Source organism: Pseudophryne corroboree, chromosome 6 (genome assembly GCF_028390025.1).
Source record: "Pseudophryne corroboree isolate aPseCor3 chromosome 6, aPseCor3.hap2, whole genome shotgun sequence".
Taxonomy (NCBI): domain Eukaryota; kingdom Metazoa; phylum Chordata; class Amphibia; order Anura; family Myobatrachidae; genus Pseudophryne; species Pseudophryne corroboree.
In genome coordinates, this window is record NC_086449.1 from 301,866,646 (window position 1) to 301,890,467 (window position 23,822).

At 41.6% G+C, this 23,822-nt stretch overlaps 1 protein-coding gene across 2 annotated transcripts in view; it reads right to left on the reverse strand.

Moving 5' to 3' along the window:
- The window catches only part of MYO1E (myosin IE), a 347,330-nt gene that overhangs the window by 149,934 nt on the left and 173,574 nt on the right, over nucleotides 1–23,822 (reverse strand). For both annotated transcript variants that reach the window (XM_063926190.1, XM_063926191.1), the window contains 3 exons: nucleotides 23,358–23,492; nucleotides 21,234–21,366; nucleotides 16,129–16,325 (listed from right to left, as the gene is read on the reverse strand). In XM_063926190.1, coding sequence (XP_063782260.1) covers nucleotides 16,129–16,325; nucleotides 21,234–21,366; nucleotides 23,358–23,492 — 465 coding nt within the window. The remainder of the gene's footprint in view (nucleotides 1–16,128; nucleotides 16,326–21,233; nucleotides 21,367–23,357; nucleotides 23,493–23,822) is intronic.

Consider the following 23,822-nt stretch of genomic DNA (forward strand, 5'->3'; position numbering starts at 1 on the left):
TTGCCACCAAACGATCAAAGCTTTTGGCCTCCCAGAATGCAATGGGCCCGTCCATATATCCCTGCCTCCTGGCTCAGGCAATTCAGTTGTTTTTCAAAGCTCAAGGAAGGAGCATCATAGAAAGCCCTAATCAGGCAGGAAGAACACACATGCTCACCCTTCATTACAAGAAGGAAGAGGTTAGTAAGTGAAAGAATCCTCAAATCAGCTGCGTCAGGGTGGGATCCCTGTGGACTTAGGAGAAATAAAGTTTTCAACGGTAAGTCTACCATAACGATTATTTCTCCTGCAGGGTCCACAGGTTATCAACATGATAACATTGGGATGTCCCAATGCAATTTAGTGGTGGAGACGCTCCTGATTGGACAGGAGAATCCTTCACCCGAATTCAGCGTCCTGAGAGGCAAAGGGTGTAGTACTGGTGGATCCCGGCAGCATACCGACGCCGGGATCCCGGCGGGGAGGGGCGAGTGCAGCAAGCCCCTTGCGGGCTTCGCTGCGCTCGCCACGCTGCGGGCTCGGTGGCGACCTGCGGTCGCCACGGGTTCTATTCCCACTCTATGGGTGTCGTGGACACCCACGAGTGGAAATAGTCCCTGTTGGTCGGCATGCCGACCATCGGGATAGTGAGCCGTCGGGCTCACAGAGGAGGTCACGTGACTGTCGGTCAGCTGACCGGCGGTCACATGAATACCACCCGAGGCAAAGGTATCAAAGGCATAATGTCTAATGAATGATTTAATGGAAGACCATGTGGCTGCCTTACATATCTGTTCTGCTGAAGCACCACGTTGTGCTGACCATGACGGACCTACCTTACGAGTAGAGTGAGCAGAGACATTAGCCGGAACAGGGAGATCAGCTCGAGAATATGCTTCTGAAAACATAATTTGAAGCCACCTTGCCAGTGTCTGCTTGTCAGCAGGCCATCCTCTCTTGTGAAAGAACGAAGAGTGTGTCTGTTTTTCTGATGGCACTGGTACGATTTACGTAGATCCTTAAAGCACGGACTACGTCCAAAGATGCATCTCCCGCAGAAAGGTCCGGCCCTTGGAAGGCCGGGACTACAATTTCTTCGGTAAGGTGGAATTTAGACATCACCTTAGGACGATACCCAGATATGGTTCTGAGAACCGCTCTATCTGGATAAAAAAAAAAAATCAGAAAAGGAGGGCGACATAACAATGCCCCTAAATCTGAAACTCTTCTAGCTGAAGCAATAGCTAGTAGAAAGAGAACTTTAGCTGTCAACCATTTAAAATCCACTCATTTTAGAGGTTCAAATGGGCAACCTGAAGGGCCTTTAGGACTAAACTTAAGTCCCAAGGCACTGTAGGAGGAACAAAAGGAGGTTGAATGTGCAGCATTCCCTGGAAAAAAATGCGCACATCCTGTAGATTAGCAATTTTCTTTTGGAACCATACAGTCAATGATGACACTTGCACTCTCAAGGAAGCCACCCTTAGACCTTTTTCCATTCCTAACTGAAGGACTGGTAGGACTCTGGAAACTCTGAAAGACCTAGGATCAAATTTCCGGTCACTGCACCAATGAATATAGGTTTGCCATACTCGGTGATAAATGCGAGCTGAGGAAGGTTTCCTTGCTCTGAGCATTGTTTGAATTACCTGTTGTGAGAATCCTCTTGCTTTCAGGATGGGGTCTCAAGAGCCACGCCGTCAAAGACAGTCGATCCAGGTGCTTGTGATAGCAAGGACCCTGAGACAGTAGATCTGGACGTTGGGGGAGTAGGAATGGAGCATCCATCGACAACCTCGGCAGATCTGTGTACCAATGTCTTCTGGGCTAAGCCGGAGCTATTAGTATAAGGCGCCCCTTCCTTGTTTTGCCTTCCGCATCACCCTGGGTAACAGGGCGATTGGTGGAAACACATAGGCCAGACGAAAGTCCCATCTCACTGACAGGGCATCCACAAAGATCACTTTTGGGATCCTTTGTTCTTGACCCGGATGTGGGAACTTTGTTGTTCTGATGAGACGCCATGAGCTCTATCTCCGGTAAACCCCACTTGTCTAACAGAATTTGGAATACCTCGGGGTGTAAAGCTAATTTGTTTGCATGAATTGCGTGTCGACAGAGAAATTAGGACTTCCGGAATGAACACTGCGGACAAGGCTGGATAATGAAGTTCTGCCTGCGAGTTCCTCCCTGATGGTTGAGGTACGCTACTGCCGTTGCATTGTCTGAGCGGATTTGGAGTGGTTTCCCGTGAAGGATGTCCTTTGCCTGAATAAGTGCCATATATACGTCACGAAGGTCCAATATATTTATTGGCAGGCAACTCTCTTCCTTGGTCCACTGACCCTGGAAGCAACTCTTTCCTGACGCCGCTCCCCAGCCCTGAAGGCTGGCATCCGTTGTCAGAATTTCCCAATCTGATATTCAAAAGGGTCTCCCTTTGTCCACATGGGATGTCTGCAGCAACCAGGTTAATGAATTCCTTACTTCCAGAGGAAGAACCATAGTCTGCGTTTTTATTGTCTGATGAAAACCATTCCATTTGGAAAGGATCAGACGTTGCAGAGGCTTCGAGTGGAACTGAGCATACTCCACCATGTCGAATACCGACACCATCAACCCCATCACACGCATTGCTGCATGAATGGATCCCCTTTGACTGTGTAGCAGCTCCTGAATACTTGAATGAATTTGGGATATTTTGTTCAGAGGTAAAATTACTCTCTGAAGACTCAAATCCAACACAGTCCCCAAGTGAGTCATCCATTGTGATGGAACCAGGGACAACTTTGCCTAATTTATGAGCCAACCGTGTCTCTGCAAACAAGCTATTGTCTGCCGCAGATGACACTGAAGCAATTCTTCAGATTGTGCCAGGATTAATAAATCGTTGAGGTATGGAAAAATCCTTATCCCCTGCTGACAGAGATAAAATGCCATTACCACCGTAATTTAGGTGAACACTCCGGGAACTGAAGCCAGTCCAAATGGTAGGGTCTGAAACTGAAAATCTTGCTGGAGGATAGCAAACCTGAGATAGTGCTGATGGGACAGTGCCATAGGAACATGAAGGTAAGCATCCTGGATATTCAGGGATACCATAAAATCCTCTGGATCCATGGCCAAAATAATGGACGTAAAGTCTCCATCTGAAACCGAGGCACCCATATGTACTTGTTCATTACTTTGAGATTGAGTATGGGCCGGAACGACACATTTGGCTTCTGCACTAGAAACAGGTTGGAATAAAAACCCTGTCCTCGTTGTGCAGGAGGAATAGGAATTATAACTCCTGACTGAAGCAACTTCTGAACTGCCTCTTGCAAAGCCCTGGACTTTGTTTCCACTGAAGATGGGCTGGTACAAAAAAAACTTTGAGGAGGGTGTTGTTTGAAAACAAACGCATAACCGTGAGATACCACTCTTGCACCCAGGCTTCTGTGATAGACTGCTGCCAGATCTGTGCAAACTGAAGAAGAAGTGGGCCTCCCACTTGTCAGATTGAGACTGTTTGCCATAACCCTTTCCTTTTTTTTTTTTTTTTTTTTAGTCCGAAAAGCTGTAAATCTAGGCTTGGATTTAGGTGTTGAAGGAAATTTCACATTCTTGGAGTCTGCTTCTGACTCCAGATATTGATATTGTGTCCCAGGGGTACCGGCTGGAATTTCAAGATCTCCCTTCTCACCGGTTCTTCAAATCAGGCCTGCCAGCTTTGCTGGCAGACAGGGCTATCCTATCGGGAGCCATCCAGAAGTTGGTGGAGGCACAGGTAATTGTACCAGTTCCTACTGTCAAAGTCAAAAATATTACATAGAGAGAACATACAAACTGCACACATTTAAGTCGCTATACTTGCAAATATGCGCAGCGAGCACAGCAATATATGGTAACACACGCATTTACACGGACATGGCACAGAGATGGATTCGACACTTATTTCATACAGTACATAATTATAATAATATCAAGCGCCGGATATCATGGTCATTTAAAATCACCTAATGAATTAATGTCATGAATGTGTATTATTTGAACGGAACCAGATACACCTGTCATGTTTGCTATTAAAACAAGCAGATTGGTGTGTAGATTAATTTGATACTTGTTGTGAAGTTGTGGGACATTGCAGCAGATAGTTATGATTATATGTATAAAAGCTAAAATCACTTTGTTAGAACAATGAATGATACAGTGAACAGGGAACTAAAGCCAACCCTTTTAGCAGTTTTCAGGGCTGAACCTGATCAGCATATACAAAGAGAATAATGACTGAATCGTGCAGGAGAGACCCCTCCCCCAGGAACAAGACACAGGAAAGTAGTTCCTGTCTAGGGGGGTCGGGGTCAGTTGCTGGTGGTCTCAGAGGGAGATGGAGGTCTTGCATGATTTTACAGAGGAAAGAGAGAAAGACAGAGTCATATGGAGGGACAAACTTATATGAGAAGGATCTGGTAATTGTATCGCAGGCATTTAACTGTAACTATATGTAACTGTGTTTTAACTATGTTCTAACTGTTTTCGGTGTGAGTGTAACCATATAACTATAGGTATACTGTACTTTGTAATATATAATGTATCCAAATCCTTTTAAACAAGAAATATATACTTCATTGAGCTTTGGAACTCAGATAATGTGTGGGTGTATCGTTTTCTCTCATGGGATGCTGTGGTATGCTTATGAGGTGTTGTGCGATGTAAGTGCACATTTATGGGATTTGGTAATAAGATGTGCAGGCATTTACAATATATATATATATATATATTAGAGCGGGCATCTTAAATATTTGTGAGAAATCTAAAAATGACATTCATAATCGGGGGCTCTCACGGGATATCACGTTCTTAATGATGCACTGTACATTACAAACGCGGCTGTAATTGACCGGCTAATGATGGACGCATCGCAAAATGCTGACGGAAAAAAAAAAACATCCACGTTAATGTATTGTTGTGGTATCAGTAAGACGCTGATAGGAAATTTTAAGGGACAAGGCGTTTCTCATAATATTTAAGATGCTAAAATGTATTTTTATTGTTGCAAAACAAGGTTCAAATGGATCATATCGTGTTTGATTCAGATTGGATTGTTTATCTGTTTAAATAGGTTTAAAAGTATTTTTAATCGCTCTGCATAGCGTGATAGTTTTTAGCTCAGGCCTAGAATAACTTTAGGGGCTTGAATGATGATTTTCTTTGTGACAAAAGGAACCGCATGGTCTGTCCACCATTTTGTGTAACCCTCATGGATGTGGAAGGGGGAGGAGCAGCGGCCATTTTGGGAAGGTCAAATTTCTTTTCTTTTTTTTTGAATGGCTGATTTTCAGTTGACTCAGGAAATAATCAGCCATCCATTGTCAAAAAGAAATCACCATTTAATGAGTTTTTAATGCATTTATTTAATCCATATCATAGTCAATCATAAGTGGCTCAGATAGAGTTTAATATAAGTTAATAGTAAAAGGAATATTTGATTTAGGAAATACACAAATAAAACAAAGTTTTGGGTTTATTTTTATTTTTTTTCTCTCTTTCTCTCTTCAAGAGCTTTAACTCTGCTACTTGTGAGATGGGCCATTGAAATGCAAATGAACCTGTGTAACTGGTTTTGTTCCCTAGCAGTGAAGAGAATCGCCTTCACAGATTAGTTAAAAAAAGCACATTCATATGCAAATTAGAAGCACTGAATAAGGTCTCATATATGTAATAGTGATTAGTACATATATGTAATATCTATATGTGCGTGCTTACATCAATGTATGTTATTAGATTAATTTAGAATTGCATTTTCATCTGTGTACTTTCACATCTCACCTTCCTGTTTGCCATTTATCATTGATAACGTGCTGAGAAAGATTTGTTGCTATTGGTAGTTAAAAGTAAAAATAATACGTGAAGGAGTAATTTGTAAAACACACACACGGCTTTGCCTAAAGATACAAGGAAATACCTGTGTGGTGCTCGGTAGATGATTACAGTTAAAAGATCATTTACATTGATATAAACGTGTTAATTGTATTTCTGTGGACATATCTGGCCTGCGTACACGTGTCTCTAACAAGGGGCAGGGCGAACGTACGCGACGCAAGGGTCGACGCACGGAGCGTATATTACGCAACGGAAGCGTACGGATACGCCCATGTAATACAAATCACACAATAGTATTGTTTTAGTAGGCGATAAGGAGGCAACGCGATAATAGCGCAAACCAATCTCAGTGTCCAAAATTTTAAGCTAATAGATCCTTCTCTAAGTTGCAACTCCTCTGGACTAGACTGTGTTACTGAATGAAAGGGATTTCTGCGCAGAAACGAAAGTAAAGTGTATATGAGGTGAAAGTGTGTGTATACATATATAAGTATTTTCTCATTTTTGGTTGGAACGTAGAAGTCGAGTTCTCGTGAGGACATCCACGAAAGTGACGGCGTGTGGTGGCTTGGGAGGCATCCCTTGTTAAACATATATAGGAGCATTAGAGTATAGCAGAGTAAAAAGTCTACTGTAGACACAGACCAGGAGGTCACAGACCAGGAGGTCTAGACACAGACCAGGAGGTCACGGACCAGGAAGTCCAGACACAGACCCAGAGGTCTAGGTACAGCAGACTAGGAAGTCCGCTATAGATAGAGTCAAGAAGCACAACACCAGGAAGGGTTGGTGCGGTACCCATATAGGCCATTAAGCTCCGGCTGAAGGAATTCGCAGCCACAATTTTCGATTCCACTGGTCGTTCCGCACATAAGATTAGTTGCTTATGTGCAATACGATTGTACCGCACGTAATTGTGTGCATTAGTTTGTAACTTGACCCAGTACCGTTTGCGTACGCTAGAGGGGTCATAAACGCTATTTGTACATTCTAACGTGATTTGTGTAATTTTTTTTATTTTAAGGGAGGTTCGCTGGTCACTCGGGAATTCTCTAACAACCGATACTTGCTGGGGACGGGTAACCTACTCCCACACGCCTCAGTAAATAAAGGTTTATAGGGGCCCTAGGTTGGGTACAGCAGCTCTGAGTCACTGATTACAGTACTGGCCAACGTGGGCGAGAGTGTGTGAAGGTACTCTGTAAAGTTTCACCGTCGGCCTACCCCGGACATCTTGGTTTTTGTAAGGGTTCACTGAAGACCCTGATTTGAAGGTCAGAGGTAGTGAAGGCAACGCCTGCAAAGATGGGGGCCAGTTGTTCAGGTAGGGGGCGATCAACCATGGTTCCGGTTGATTTAGTAAACCATCCAACAGGGTCGGCAAGGTATATCATGTGTGAAAAATACGGTTCACACACAGAGGTTTTGTGCAAAGAATGGGAAAGAATGACTGTGCATGATGGGGAAAAGTTCCCACGGGTAGGCAGTTTTAACCCAGAGGTGTTACAAAATCTAAGGAGAAGGATATGTCTCATTAAATCTGCAAAGAGACGGATCAAATATTAGGATTGTTTACAGTTATGGCAACGGGAAAGTGAAATACAAGGAGAATTAGCTTATACAGCTGACTCTCACTTTGGTAAGAAAAATGTGGCAACAGGAGAGAAGGTGGTTACAGAGAGTGGCACACTGGTGTATGATAAAAATGCACTTAGCAACTGTATTATAGATGATAAGAGTAATTGTAACAAATGTAACAATGATAAAAGTAAAACTGTTAAATGTACAACTGTTAACCCGTGCAAGTTGCACTCCATGTTAAACTTCCCTCAGGATTACCAGCAAGAAAGTGAGCCCAGCACGATCTCGGCACCTTTTTCAGCAGCCATCCTACAAGACATCCAGGTGGACGCGACCAAATCGGTAAAGGCAGTAATCAAACCCCCTAACGGAGGGTCAGGTGAGGTCGTGTCCACAGGTACGTACGGTGTTATATATCACGCACAAACAAATGTACCTCATATTGTAGAACCAACACAAGATGATGTAATTGAATTTAGTCCTGTCAGGGTGATCACAGTCCCCAATGGGAAGACTAACGCCCAGGGAATAATTCCCGCCAGGGACAGTGCAATGCGCCGTCCCTGGTCCCGGATGGAATTGAGAGCAATCATGTCTGAATTCCCAGATCCCAGGAAAGATCTAGTTGCATGTCAGAGATTTATTAAAGAACTAGGAAACTCCACAGAACCCACCAACAAAGATTGGCGGGCAGTGCTGAGGGCATGTTTGCCCTCCAGCGTTGACCCTGCGAAATTTATTGCTGATTGTAAATTAGACACAGAGGTACCTCGTACGGAGGAACACAATCAGGAATGTATTAAGCAGATCAACCTGCAGTTAGGAGTATATTTCCCAGCCATTGTCAAGTGGAACAAAATCCTCTCCATAAGACAAGGAGAAGGGAAAAGTACTTCTGATTACTTCAATCGAGCACTGCAAGTAATGGCTAGAGACACTGGGATCACGGACATCAAAACAAATGCACCGCATACAGAGATAGCGGTTAAGGTATTAATTAATGGTTTAAAGGAAGTATTGAAACAAGGGTACAGACCACCAACCCAAACTGGAGGAATATCTCGGTGACTGCATTAAGAAAGTCCGCTGTTGGGCATGAGCAAAACATCATCAAGCACAGGGAAGCACAGAGAGGTAAGAAGACTCAGATCCCTGTGGGTAAGTCAAAGGTGATAAGGTGTTATAATTGCCAGAAGGAAGGTCATTATGCACGAGATTGTAGGTTTAAAGAACCACAGAAGGTATATAAACCCCCTAGACAAAGACATGAGCAAAGTTATGACACACAAAATTGTAATCAGGGATCATATAGGAAGGAGTTTGGGCCGCACCTGTAATATGCAGTCAGGAAAGCTGATCATTAAGACTGATAGTAAGCCTGAGGTTACAGTTAATGAAATTGGGAGGTCAGTTTCTTGTAGACACAGGAACGGCCGGGTAAACGTTGTAATTTATTTGTAAATGTTTTTTTTCCCCATCTCTGACGTTCATCGGCAGAACTCAAACATCACATAGCTACTTGGTCTTTGCAGAGGTCTACCTAACCCCAGTGTGACCTACCGACATCGGTGTGTCCTGGCCAGGCACAAAAAAGTGGAGTGTGGAAATACTGGTGGGGGAGACTGCGCAAAGATACCAATGGATGTGTTGGTGTGACAGCCTGATGGTGAACAGAAGATCTGACAATGTTTTTTTTTGTTTGTTGTTTTATGTAACACATATATATGAATTGTTCTCTCCCTCGTTTGTTTTTTTCTTCTCTCTCATGTTCTCATGCTTTAAAGACGGTATGTCACACATCAGTTAGACAAATGGTAATGCAAGATTTTTTGCTCCTTACAGAAAGATCACAGATTTGGAAGGAATATTGTATCACCCGAGTGTTCGTTTGGAAGACTGAGAGACAGCACCTTTGAGATGACAGCAGAGCAAGAAGAACAACAAGACTAGAGGACAAAAGACATCGTAACATTTTTCTTTCCCCTCAAAGTATTTTTTTTTTGTATTTTTTTTTGTACCCCCATTACAAATTTCTCTTTCTCCTCCTGTAAGATGGACTCGCCCCAAGAGACTGCAGTCCGTGTTTTCCTGTTGACCATGATGTTGACCAGAGCAGTCTGTTTCGGTGAGAGTACCAGTGAGGTCGAGAAAGGATCCGGAATGGGTTTCCGATGACAGAGACGGAGGCGTAAATTTCCAATAGAAGCACAATCACCGAGCAAAGGCGAGTACCGGAAAACGATCTAGCAGCCATGTTATTTATAGACATTGTGAAGGATTGTTAGCTGAAGAGAACTGCATCTGTAGGCATTGCGACAACATAGTTGAGGATGGGTGCATCAAGAAATGTCAGTCCAGTTTAAATATCCACATGGACCGGCATCCATTGGGTGACTATCACTCATTAGTGGGTAAAGTGTTAAATCAGACAGACTCTTGGGTATGCTCTCAAGTACCTCAAGGCCATAGCAAATCAGGGCTAGTACCATTCCCTTTAACTGTAGGAGAGGTACTTGAGTTAAGTGGTGGGAGGCCGGTGGACAAGAGGTTTAATATCTCTAGTCCTCCTAGTTTGAAGCTCCACCAATATCATGTGGATAGATCCTTAGTGTGCTTTAACATTTCCAATCCCCGAAAGCTGGGAAATTGGGAAGTGTCATGGAGTAATCAAACCATGACATTTTCACATAGAGCCGACAGAATGCCCATAGACACAGAGCTTATACGCAAGATAGTCGAGAATGGAAAATATTTCCGGTATAGGTACACTTTAGGAAGTAGGACCATGCGAGTTGGAGAAGTATCACCAGGACACTGTGCACATGTCGTACAAACAGACACGTGTACTAAACAGATGGGAGAATTAGGGTTAGGAGATTTCACATGGAAAATTTGTAACATGGTAATGTCATACTCCGTCCCATATGTTCTCCCCGATGATGCATATTTCATATGCGGGAGGAAGGCGTATAAGTGGCTTGCCCCAAACTCAGAGGGATTATGTTATATTGGAAAAGTACTGCCTGAATTAATGACTGTATCCCATAACAAAATGAAAGATATTCACCACGGTGCCCAAGCTCCTTATACTCACACTCATTACGAGCACGTCGTTAAACGGCACCTGATAGAAAGAACAGAGCATCCGGCCTCTGACCTGATCCATGAATCCACCGGGATTCAAGTCCTACTCGCTTTAGATATCACTTGTACCGCCAGAGGAGTGATAAATTATAGATATATCTGCGCTAGCAAATTTATTAGACAATATCACCGAAATGTATGACGACACATTCAGGTATACTGGGAGAGAGTTACAAGCCTACAAAACAGAACTGGTTCAGCATAGGATGATTCTCAATTACCTCACAGCTGTGACAGGCGGGTATTGTGTCACCCTAGCAACTCAATATGGAATAAAGTGCTGCACGTACGTTACAAACAGCACTGAGGACCCGGCCGAGGTCATAGACCAAAAGATGGATGACATTTTAAAATTAAAGTGGGAGTTCCGAAGGAGACACAATCTCACACTCGCTGCTGTGGGTAATGAGCTGACCGGTTGGGTGTCATGGTTGAACCCACAAAATTGGTTCTCTGGTTTAGGAGAATGGGCTCAAGGTATTATTATGGATATAGGGAAATTTCTCTTGTGTATTCTGGGAGTCGTCATATTGGTTGGTCTGATATTTAGATGCGTTCGGACTTTAACGAAGTGTAAAGGTAATACCAGAGTGATGAGTCTGAGGAGCGAGGACACTGTAATAACAACAACAAATTTGATTTATGACCCAACGATAGAGACAATGTTGTGATAAAAAATGTGATTCCACTGTCCGTTTCTTTCACCCGTTTCTCCTTTGTTTTCCTCCAAGGTACAAAGACATCCGCTTGGAAGAAGAATTTGACAACCTCTTTTTATACAGACCATTGATGGACCATACCACAGACCCCCAATATCCCTAGTGACTTTAAATTTTTACGAAAGCCCAAATATTTTTTAAACTGTAACTTTCTGGACAATGGAAAAGCTTTTGTCGCCATTTATAGCAAAAGCATCGAGAGACTTCAGACAACATGTACATCAAGACAAGACACAAGACAAGACCTCAATCGGCGAAATGCATACTATACTCACATAGTTTACGACTGCATTTATAATAATTGCTTCTTATCTTCACCTCTACAACCTTCAGGTAATGACACATATAGTCGATAGGGAATATAGACACAGATATCAGCACTCACATATTTCCCCCATTCATGTATCATCAACTAAATGTGCTCCCCATTTGTTGCAACCAAAAGCCGAAAAGAGCTCGGTAGAGTTTGACAGCCCATCCACAGACCCTTAATACGGGATAAGAAGGATTCAAATGTATACTTCGCAATACCTCTAAGCTTGATTTAAAACACGTATGGCACGATGATACATGACCCCTCAAACATGGATTCATACACACATGCTTCTACTATCTCACTAGGTCATACCTTTTCCCACCTTCTCCTCTCCTCCCTTTACCCAATCATAAAAAGGTACTTACATGATGACATATATTTTTCTGTTTGAATTGTTTAGATAGTTCATGGTATTCTATATTTTTCTGCTTAAATTGTTTAGATAGTGGCAGTTATTGGTGACTGCCAAAGGGTGGACTGTCAAAGTCAAAAATATTACATAGAAAGAACATACAAACTGCACACATTTAAGTCGCTATACTTGCAAATATGCGCAGCGAGCACAGCAATATATGGTAACACACGCATTTACACGGACATGGCACAGAGATGGATTCGACACTTATTTCATACAGTACATAATTATAATAATATCAAGCGCCGGATATCATGGTCATTTACAATCACCTAATGAATTAATGTCATGAATGTGTATTATTTGAACGGAACCAGATACACCTGTCATGTTTGCTATTAAAACAAGCAGATTGGTGTGTAGATTAATTTGATACTTGTTGTGAAGTTGTGGGACATTGCAGCAGATAGTTATGATTATATGTATAAAAGCTAAAATCACTTTGTTAGAACAATGAATGATACAGTGAACAGGGAACTAAAGCCAACCCTTTTAGCAGTTTTCAGGGCTGAACCTGATCAGCATATACAAAGAGAATAGTGACTGAATCGTGCAGGAGAGACCCCTCCCCCAGGAACAAGACACAGGAAAGTAGTTCCTGTCTAGGGGGGTCGGGGTCAGTTGCTGGTGGTCTCAGAGGGAGATGGAGGTCTTGCATGATTTTACAGAGGAAAGAGAGAAAGACAGAGTCATATGGAGGGACAAACTTATATGAGAAGGATCTGGTAATTGTATCGCAGGCATTTAACTGTAACTATATGTAACTGTGTTTTAACTATGTTCTAACTGTTTTCGGTGTGAGTGTAACCATATAACTATAGGTATACTGTACTTTGTAATATATATTGTATCCAAATCCTTTTAACAAGAAATATATACTTCATTGAGCTTTGGAACTCCGATAATGTGTGGGTGTATCGTTTTCTCTCATGGGATGCTGTGGTATGCTTATGAGGTGTTGTGCGATGTAAGCGCACATTTATGGGATTTGGTAATAAGATGTGCAGGCATTTACAATATATATATATATTAGAGCGGGCATCTTAAATATTTGTGAGAAATCTAAAAATGACATTCATACTACCCAGATGCAAAACAAAGGTTACTATTCGAACCGTTTTGTGGTACCGAAACCGGATGGTTCGGTCAGGCCCATTCTGAACTTAAAATCACTAAACCCCTTTCTGAGGGAGTTCAAGTTCAAAATGGAGTCTCTAAGGGTGGTGATATCAGGTCTGGAGGAGGGGGAATTCCTGGTATCTCTGGATATCAAGGATGCATACCTCCACATTCCGATTTGGCCGCCGCATCAAGTTTATCTCCAATTTGCACTGTTGGACTGTCATTTTCAATTCCAGGCCCTGCCATTTGGCCTCTCCACAGCACCGAGGGTATTCACCAAGGTGATGGCAAAAATGATGGTTCTCATCCGCAGACAGGGGTTGAACATAATTCCACATCTGGACGATCTGCTGATAAAGGCATTGTCCAAGGAGAAGCTGATACAGTCCATAGATCTCACGACCCAGCTTCTCAGGAAACATGGGATGGATCGTGAATCTTCCAAAATCACATTTGGAACCAACCAGGAGGTTGTCATTTCTGGGAATGATCCTCGACACGGAAGTGCAGAGGGTGTTTCTTCCAGAAGAAAAAGTGTTGGTGATACAAACAATGGTCCGGGATGTCCTGAAGCTAGTCCGGGTGTCGGTTCATCAGTGCATTCGCCTTCTGGGGAATATGGTGGCCTCTTACGAGGCTCTGCAGTACGGGAGATTTCATGCTCGGTCCTTCCAACTGGATCTCCTAGACAAGTGGTCGGGATCTCCTCTACACATGCACCAGAGAATACGTTTGTCGCCAAAGGCCAGGATCTCACTCCTCTGGTGGCTGCAATTACCTCACCTTCTGGAGGGCCGCAGGTTCGGGATTCAGGACTGGATCCTTCTAACCACGGATGGGGCGCAGTCACTCAAGGGGAAACCTTCCAAGGAAGGTGGTCAAGTCTGGAAGCCGGCCTACCGATAAACATTCTGGAACTAAGAGTCATCTACAACAGTCTTCTCCAAGCGGCCCATCTTCTGAGAAATCGGGCCATTCAAGTGCAGCCGGACATTGTAATGACAGTGGGTTACATAAACAGACAGGGTGGAACGAAGAGCAGAGCAAATTTGTTAGCAGTTGGGCAAAACCATGTGCACTGTAGGTGGAGCATATATAACATTTGCAGAGAGAGTTAGATTTGTGTGGGTTATATTTTTTCTGTGCAGAGTAAATACTGGCTGCTTTATTTTTACACTGCAATTTAGATTCAGTTTGAACACACCTCGCCCAAATCTAACTCTCTCTGCACATGATATATCTGTCCCCCTGCAGTGCACATGGTTTTGCCCAACTACTAATAAATTTGCTGCTGCAATCAACTCTGAATTAACCCCAAGGTCATCTAATCGCGGTTGGTGGTCCAAAAGTATGATAAGCACCTCAAATTTATTCTATGTTATATTTCAGAGTTTATTATAATTAGTCTGATTAGCGGTGTGAGTATTTAGAGTGTGCACCTGCATTTTGTTCTGTCATACTTGCAGAAAACAACTACTAATTTTCAACAAATTTCTAACTTTCTGTATGAACTCTCGTCAATATCTGCATTCTCCTCTCCTGATTTGGCAGTATCACAGCTTAATCAGACCCTAGCAACAACCCTTAATCAAGTGGCTTTTCTCACACGTCTCATGAATTCCTTAAATATACTCTACTATTCCAACTGCGAAGCTCTGGAAAGTGCAGAACATATTTCCAGTCTCACATCTCTGCTCAGGCTTATAGCCCAAAGACCTCTTTAATACATTTTTTGCACATAGAGCATAGGCTGTTGACATGAAGGTGCCATTTTCTTAGCTTTGAAGATGCCATGCTGTTCCTTCATGTTTGCAGTGGGCTGGGGTTTTGCTCCTAGGGTCCCCAAAACTTACAAACATATCCAAGCACGCACAGCTTAGTTAACTGCAGGAGGTGGCAACAGTCTCTGGATGTCAATAAGGTTGTAATTAGCACTATATTGAAATTATTGTTGTGGGTGCTGTGTTTAAACTGTTTGCTAAACCAACCTAAAGCACTTGCGACTTTCTGAAATCACTAAGCAGGAAACCAGAACCATGCTCAAGAGTACCCTAATGGTAGGGAGTAAAGAGGGTGTGTTCTGTTAGCCACCAAAATTGGGACTGGATTTATACTATTCATTAGAAAACAACTACACTGTGTTAGCTAGGAGACAGTACATAGACTGAATTATAGAAACAGTACCTAGATTGGGTATTTTTTATATTGCTCCCTAGAATGCACTCTGTATTGTATGGAGGTCACCAGAATGCTCTCAGCATTACTTCGTGTCTCTGCATTATATATCTATCAATAGATCTCTCTGTACAACGTACACTGTCTTAGCAATCAGAATAGGCTTTGCATTGAATACTGGACAGTTGAGGCTATGTCGTCTGTTAAATACATTTCTTGACATTTCATTAGGTGGGGCGTCACTCTAGCATTATATAAAACATGTCTACGTGTTTAGGTTATACCCATTTCTTTTGATGGCATTAAAATAGCTCTGACTTTATTCTTCATCATAACATCGCTGAAAAAGCAAATATTTAAATGATATCTCTTAATTTTAGAAGACAGATTCCAAACCTCATGGAGTGAGGTACAGTAACAAGATGTTTTGCGATTGGTTGTTTACCAGCAACTAGGAAACACCTACCACAAACTCACACTTAGCATAAGCTGGTTCTCAATAACAGCTCTCCACCTGCAAATGGTATGAAGTTAGTAAAAACAATATAATACATTTATGTTTATTATATTATAACACTACAGGTTGTATAAAATGAAGCAGGCTCTGTCTCTTTGATACCTGTTTGTTGGAGTCTGCATACTATGAATAATCAATGTGATGTCATCCAACCAAGTCTATGCAAGGTAGAGAAGGGCCACAGAACAAAGCAAAAACAAACAAATTTGGGGTGTTATATCTGGCTTACAGGCCCCAGTTAGAAAGCCCTGTCATAGTGTAACAAACATATCGCTCTCATGAAAGTGATACTTACATCTACGAGGTAATCAAAGACACGAGAATGAAGTGCTTTGGCTAGAGCGTCTCTGGTATAGCAGGCCTGCTCCACATTTAGCGTCACATTAATGGACTCTGACTTGCCACCCCACTTGCTGTCCATTTGCCTGCTGGTCAACTTCTCCTTTAAACGACTTTCATTTATACCCAGAAGGAATGTAGGGAATGCTAGAACTGTAAACATAGGAAAGCAATGTAATACAGAGCAAATATCCGGATCATTTATACCTTATCGTCACTCAGGTGCTGATCATATGACTACTAAATAACATAAATGATATTCTATAGCAAGCTTAACAACGTGTGCTACTATAAAACTACAGGTTTCAGCATGACCTCTCAGATAACAGCTGGAGAAGTACAACTTGTCTAAGCTTATACAGAATACTGTTGTAGACAGGCCCCCTAACAAAACCAATAATACCTCTTAAAAACCAGTCATTTATAACAAATTCCCAGAATACTTAATTATCAACTGGTTTTCAAGAGGTAGTATTGATTTTTCACTTGGGGAACCTACTGCAGAAAAGACTTTGTTTATATTTGAATTCTGGGCAGGAGTTTCTGGATTCCTCTTCACCCGGCAAAGCAGCAAACACCACCACTGACTTGGTTTGACTCCCTGAGTGGACAGGGCGTTGATCCGTAGGCATTATACAATGAGTATATACATAGAAGTTTGGGTATTTCTCTAATCCAATTAATATTTTTTTTTGTGTCACACATTTTACATGATTAAATATTGATACATTTAAAACATAAAAAAACAGTATTTTATCCTGTAACTATTAGCCTAATTCAGAGTTGATCGTAGCAGCAAATATATTAGCTGTTGGGCAAAACCATGTGCACTTCAGGGGGGGGGGGGGGGGGGTTGGAGTGTTAGATTTGGGTGGGGTGTGTTTAAACGGAAATCTAAATTGCAGTGTAAAAATGAAGCAGGCAGTATTTATCCTGCACAGAAACAAAATAACCCACCCAAATCTAACTCTGTCGGCAAATGTTATATCTGCCCCCCCCTGCAGTGCACGTTTTTTCCCAACTGCGAACAAATTTGCTGCTGCGATCAACTCTGAATTACCCCCTATATCATGATGGGGGGCATAGTTTGGATGCATCTGCCCATAATAACTATGCCTAGAAATAATTTTAGAATGTTGCCCGCTACGCACTTCTTTATTTTATGTTTTTAACTTGAGTTTAATGATTCTGACAACATATTATTGGATGGATTGCTTTTAGCGGAAATAAATACAGTGCGTCCCTACCGGATCTTAATATTGCCAGGATGCTGGAAGCAATTTCTGAACATTAAAAAGGACTTCACTTCCACCCTAGCCTTTCTTCTCGATTAATAGCAGATTGTGGCCACATTGTCTGTATATATCTGTATACCATACTACAGCTAATGTTACAAAACTATTCTGACTGAATGCAATGAAATAAGCAAGGACAGGTACATGGTTACAAGAATGGATTTCATGTCAGGTAATAGCTCATTTAATGGGGAAGAATCAGCTTTAACAGACTTTCACTTACAAATGAACATAATGTGTAGATGTGATATCAATAACTCTTCATTAAAAATCAATGTACCATTTATCTCTGTCGGTTTAGAAAAGTGCTGTGCAATTTATAAAGGCCACATTGATGTACTGATGCATAGTGCTGTAATAGAGGATGCAAACTGTGTTGTGTTAGTTTCTAAAGTGAGGGACTGATTGCATGGAGCATCAGTTGTCACCATGGGGAGAGGATGCAGTGCAGTGTGCAGGGGAGAGGATGCAGTGCAGTGTGCAGGGGTGAGTGCATTAGGCATGCAGGTGTCCCTGGCATATGATCCTCACACTACGTCTTGTGAGGAAGAAAGGGTATGTGGAGTAAAAATTATTTGTAACTGGACATGTCCCAGGATGCCTGCAACACATATGAACTTTTGAGTTGCTATTGAAAGATCAGAAAGGATATTTTGGCACCAACAAAAAAGCTACTCTTTGTATATAAATGACAGAGCTGTCCTCATTTTCTAATTAAAAATGGTGGCACTAAGCCTATAAAATATGTCACATGCAAGACACTTGTAATGTAATATATTGTTATTTTTCAACTATTGCTAATGAGAAGACAGTTAGGAATAAGAAAACACGAGAAAACAATCAATGCGGCTGTACAGTTGATGGACAATAGATGTGAACACAGAGCCACCCAACAAGATGTTGAAAAGTTGCGTGCGGCCAATACAACGTGAATGCACTATGGCATAGAGTCTACCAATTATGCAAGAGGGGTGTAGCACTGAATTTCCACAAGAAAATCACTCAACCGATGCGGGCTTGGTGGTGGTGGAAAATGCGGTCTTTGGTATGATGCGGTCTCTAGACAAGCCCATAAATGAACAACTGGATTTAGATCTGGTGACTGATCAGGCCATGAAATATGGTTAACATTAGTGCTAGTCACTAGGTGAGTAAATATGTGCTGTGCATAGGGGCACTGCCATCCTGCAAGACTCTCATCCATCAGGAGAGAAGCGACACAAGTTGGGGTAAAGATCCTGCTCCGAGGAGATCTTCTTGAACCAAGCTGGTGAAAATGACAGCTGAAGTAACGGCTTGTAGTTTGCAGTCAGCTGACTTGCTTTTGTACCCAAAAATAACTAATCTTTCAAAGTCACAGATTACACTTGTTGCTTCCCTAATTACAGGAACATGTGGTCTATTTATAATACTATAGTAACAAACACAAAGGATAAAGTGTCACTAGTTACAAATAAAAGTATTTGTAAACTGATCACAAAAGGCACCAACACTTGCTCCTTAATCCAACAATGAGCAATTTGTACAGTAGCTCACATGTTATCCAGCTGTAATTACAGAATGTTAAAGCATGCTGTGGGATCTACCATGTCTTCTTTGGACCACAAGAGGTGACCTGTTTGTGAAGAAGATTTGCTGCTATAATATTAATGCAGCAGATGCTTTCATTTTCAGGTAATCAGGAGAAGCAATAAAGTTACTACACTGATCTGTGTCTCTTGAGCACTGAATCATCACTGTTTCAAGCTGTACCTTCACATACCTCCCAACATGACCCTCTCCAGGAGGGACAGAATGCTCTGCTTCTGGACTTTTCTCTTAATGTATGATTGCTATCACCTGTTTTGAACAGGTAAATGGATAATAAAGGTGTTTCAGCACAGGTGATGGCAATCATAGATTAAGAGGGAAGTGCAGGAGCAGAGCACTGTGTCCCTCCTGGAGAGGGTCATGTTGGGAGGTATGCCTTTAGCTTACTAGCAGGAATGGCACTTTGGGGGGGGGGGGGGGGGGAAATTACATTCTTTCCCACCCCCAGAGTATTCCAATCAGCACTTTGGCTTGTTGACTTGGGCTGAGTGACCATGGTGAGCTCGCTGAGAGGGAATTGGCAATAAGCAGAGTATTTTTATTTAAACTTATTGGGGGGAAAATTTAGGGTAGGCTGATTAAGCAGACCACAATTATGTAGCCTGTATCTCTCCAGTTTTTATGGAACCACAAGTCCCAACAAGATTTGTACACTGGGGATTGCAACTTCTGTCGCATGTTGGAGTTCTCTTTGGGAATAGGATAGAATGGGATTGTGGGAACAACAGCGTAGTACGGAATTAATTTTGTTGGTTCTGTTACTTGACTGCCTTCTGAAATAAGACTAAAGAATACAAAAAAAATGTAGAAATAAAATCATTATTTCACTATTCCCTTCTTATTGATTGCTGGGTTGTATGATTGTTTGGGGGAGGGGATGCACTGGTGGGGCAGAGCACTATAATAAAGTGGGGAGAGATATTTTTTGGGGATATAATTATGCCTGAGTTGGGGCAGAGCCAGATTAACATATGTGGGGGTCCAGGACAACTAAGCTGTACGGGCCCTTACAAATAAAATTGTCAGTGTGATAACACGGTCAATGTTATTAAAAAGTAAAATGTGTAAATACTCAACCACAAATGTTTAAATGTTAAACGCACTTTAGTGCTCCCAGCTCACACTATGCCATACAGTTACCTTATGCCACCGTGCCCGCCACACCAGTGATGTAGCTATTTGGTGTGTGTGGGGGGGGGGCCTCAGGCGAAAGCCACAGCTGCCTTGTTAATCTGGCACTGAGTGGAATTCAGGGCTACCTGGAAATAATTTGCTTTCCAATCTGTGAGTACTGTAAGTGTCTATAGAGTTCTATTTATATTAGTATAGGTACTGTATAGACATGGCATAATACTGGATACGAGAAGGAAATGGGCTGCAAAGCAAATATATCGCTTGTTATATAAATGCAAACATTGTTTGATTATTACATGCTCATGCATGTGGAACACACATACTGGCCAGTCCTACTGTCACACTGTATTTATAGTTGTGCTAGACTTAAGCCTCTTACAACTCTAAATTATGTTTTAATTCAGATACCCCCTCTCGGTAGCACAACATTTTTTTTTCCTGGTGCGTATTTTGTACTCAGTAACTCTAAAGGTCAATACACACTGGGCGTTTTTGCCCGGCGAGTATGCATAGCGATGATCGCTGACATTGCTGGGCTGAAAAGCGCTCAGTGCATACACACTGAGTGCTTTTCCCCCCTGCCCAGTGATGTCAGTGGGGGTGAGCGGCTTTCCATAGCAGGACGCTATAGAAAGCCGCTCACCCCGCCATTCATTTACTGGTAATACCAGTAGATGAACGGCGGCCGCTCATCGATCGTCCATACACACTGGGGGGCTTTGAGCTGAAAGCAGCTCAACACACCAAAAGGGACCTGCTCTCAGCTCAAAATCGCCCAGCCTTAAGACAGACCCTTAATATGCTTCTAACTCTAACACAGTCTTCGTATGCATGTCAATGTGTGGATGTGTGTTTGTGCATATAAATGTGTGGCAGTGTGTGTTATTGGTGTATTTTATTCCTCCCAATTGCTGCTTGTATCTTATGGTCCTGTTGGAACTGTCATCTGCAAACCATGGCAGTCAAAAAACAGCTGTAAATGCCCAAGCTGCCTATGCCTACACTGGTGTCTCACAAGAACAGTCTGTGTACAAATACCTACACTCCTCACTCTCCACCGCTGCATAGTTTCCTTTCTCTTTGAAGCTAATATTGCCCAGGTGTAGAATCCCGGCTACAATCTGCAGCACCATAGCTTGCTCTTCAGCAAAGATCCCAATCACGTTCATGGCATGCTAGGAGGGGGAAAAATGAGAAGTGTTATAGACTTCAGCCCAGCTTCACCATGTTGAATTCATTTTCTATTCATCAATTTAGTCCACTAGAGCTATAATGCTAAAACTTGCATAATGGACGTTTTACTGTACAGTGATCCAAAAAATATATTATTTAAAAAAGAATATGTACATTTCCAGAAAATACTGTCACTGTATAATTGTTTGGATATTCTTTATTAAAATAATATATGTTTAACTTAATTTTGTACGGTATGTTTTGGGCAGACTCATTAAATGACTGTATATAACCACAAAGTACGTTGCTAAAAAAAGTTTGTTCGTTTCTTCCATATTTAGGGGGGTATCCAATTAGCCGCGATAACGCGGAGTCGATATTTTATTGCATTTGCGATAACTTTTTGCAGCTAATTGGATACCAAGTTATCAGCGAAAAAAGTCTCCATAGGGTTTATCGCAAATTTCTCTTCACCATCTCTGAGCAGGTGATAAGTAGTGCAAAATCCATATTTCAAAAGGTAAAAATATGAGGATTTGGTTCAGGACCTCTGGGACACCCCCCTGAATTACTAAGTAGGCACTTAGCTGTTTTTCATTATTTATATTTGGCAAATAATGACATATCATTTATGGTGTAAAAAAATGCAAAGGGGTGGAAATTGGGATACAAGGTATAGTGGGGTGCTTTATGAGTGGGACAAGTGTTTTTATGCTTGCAGGTGGGAGTAATTGGTCTGTTTACACTTTTTTTTTTAAAGTCCCCTAAAATTACCCAAATATATACTTTTACACATTTTTATGTACCCTAAATGTAATGAAAGTACTACTTTTGCTGAAAAAAAATGCTTTCTATAATTTTTTCACATTTTCAAAAAATGCATATAACAGCCATTTGACCCAATTTAAATATACCAAATACTTTTATTATGGTCACTAATAGACCATAATTAGTGTAAAAAAAACCTGCACTTTCTGCCAGTTTTGCAGGTTGAATTCACATTCGACCTATTCAAAGCCCGGCCCATTATTCCGGCTTGTCGAAAAATCCGGCCGGGCGAAAACCACATGGATCGGCGAATTCACCGGCGATCCACGTGTTTTGTCGAATAAGCGTGCATTTTATACAGTTTTTTGGTCCGTTTTCGCCCATGCCGATTCGACAAAAAAAAAAAAGAAAAATCGAAAAGGCATGGTGAAAACGGAGCAAAAACCTGTCGAAAACGCCCGCAATTGAATAGCCAACGGTTGAATTAGTGCCGGTTTCCTGTCGGAAAACTCGGTACTAATTTAATATCCTCCATAATGTTTTCCTATATTAGTTTACCTTTTTGGGGGGTACAAGTAGATTTCCTCATTTTCTCCTACACTTATGTCTGGTTTTGCCGGCTAGAATTATCGCACAAATCCCATTACTGCCATTTTGGAATAGAATAGGTGAAAAAACAGGAGCGCTCAGTATGCAATAAAATAATTTTTTGGGAGATAGGTCCGATAACTTTAGCCACGATCATGGATTGCATTATCATGGCTAATTGGATACCACCTTTATGATGCAATTACATTTTCCTATATATTCTGTACTGATATTCAGTTTATGGTACATATTTAAGAGTATTTAAAGGCTGAGCAATTGCTTTTTGTACCTGCAACTTCCACTAACCAATTTAAACACTCTCAAAACCTAGTGTTCCTCTCTGCTGTTTACACCTAATCTCCACCACATTCTAATCCTAAACAATAACCCCTCTCAGATGCCTAAATTTAACCATAATGGGAGGATCCAGGCAATGCCCTGGAGGATATTTAATTGTATGCAATTGTTTGCATACAATTTAATTGTAGTCCCTTAGAGGACTTATAATCAATAAAGACCAGATAATGTCTAAATCTAGATAATGTACTTATAAGAGCTATGAGCTGCAACAATAAAGCAAAGCATAAACTGACTTTAGCATGCATGCAATAAGCCAAAGTGAGCATAACTAGGTTACCATGGTTTCTTGGAAGTCTCTTTTGTCATTAATGTCGTCCACTTTGTAAGATCCAGATTGACTAAGGTAGTAATAATAATCTAAGCTTGTGATCCCAAGGTCATTTCTTTGTTCTTTAGAAGCACCTTCAATTAACTGAAGTCGATTTAAAAAAACAAAAACAAACATATAATCAATGCAAAAGCCACATAATCTAATATCACAGCTACAAATAATATACTATTAATGGTTCTGCAGGTGAATAAAGTACTTATATGTTGCTCTCTGTAGGTTCCGCCTGAATCAGGTAAGCGTGTCAAATAAATTTGAGGTTGAAATATCAATTATTATTTTTTAAGATGAGTGGTGTGTGATAATGTTCTTCCAACACAATGGAACAGGGTGGATAGTTTCAGGATTCTCTAGTGCAGACATTGTTATGTTTAGATAACTAAAACACACTTGTAATCTGTAAGTGATGTTGAT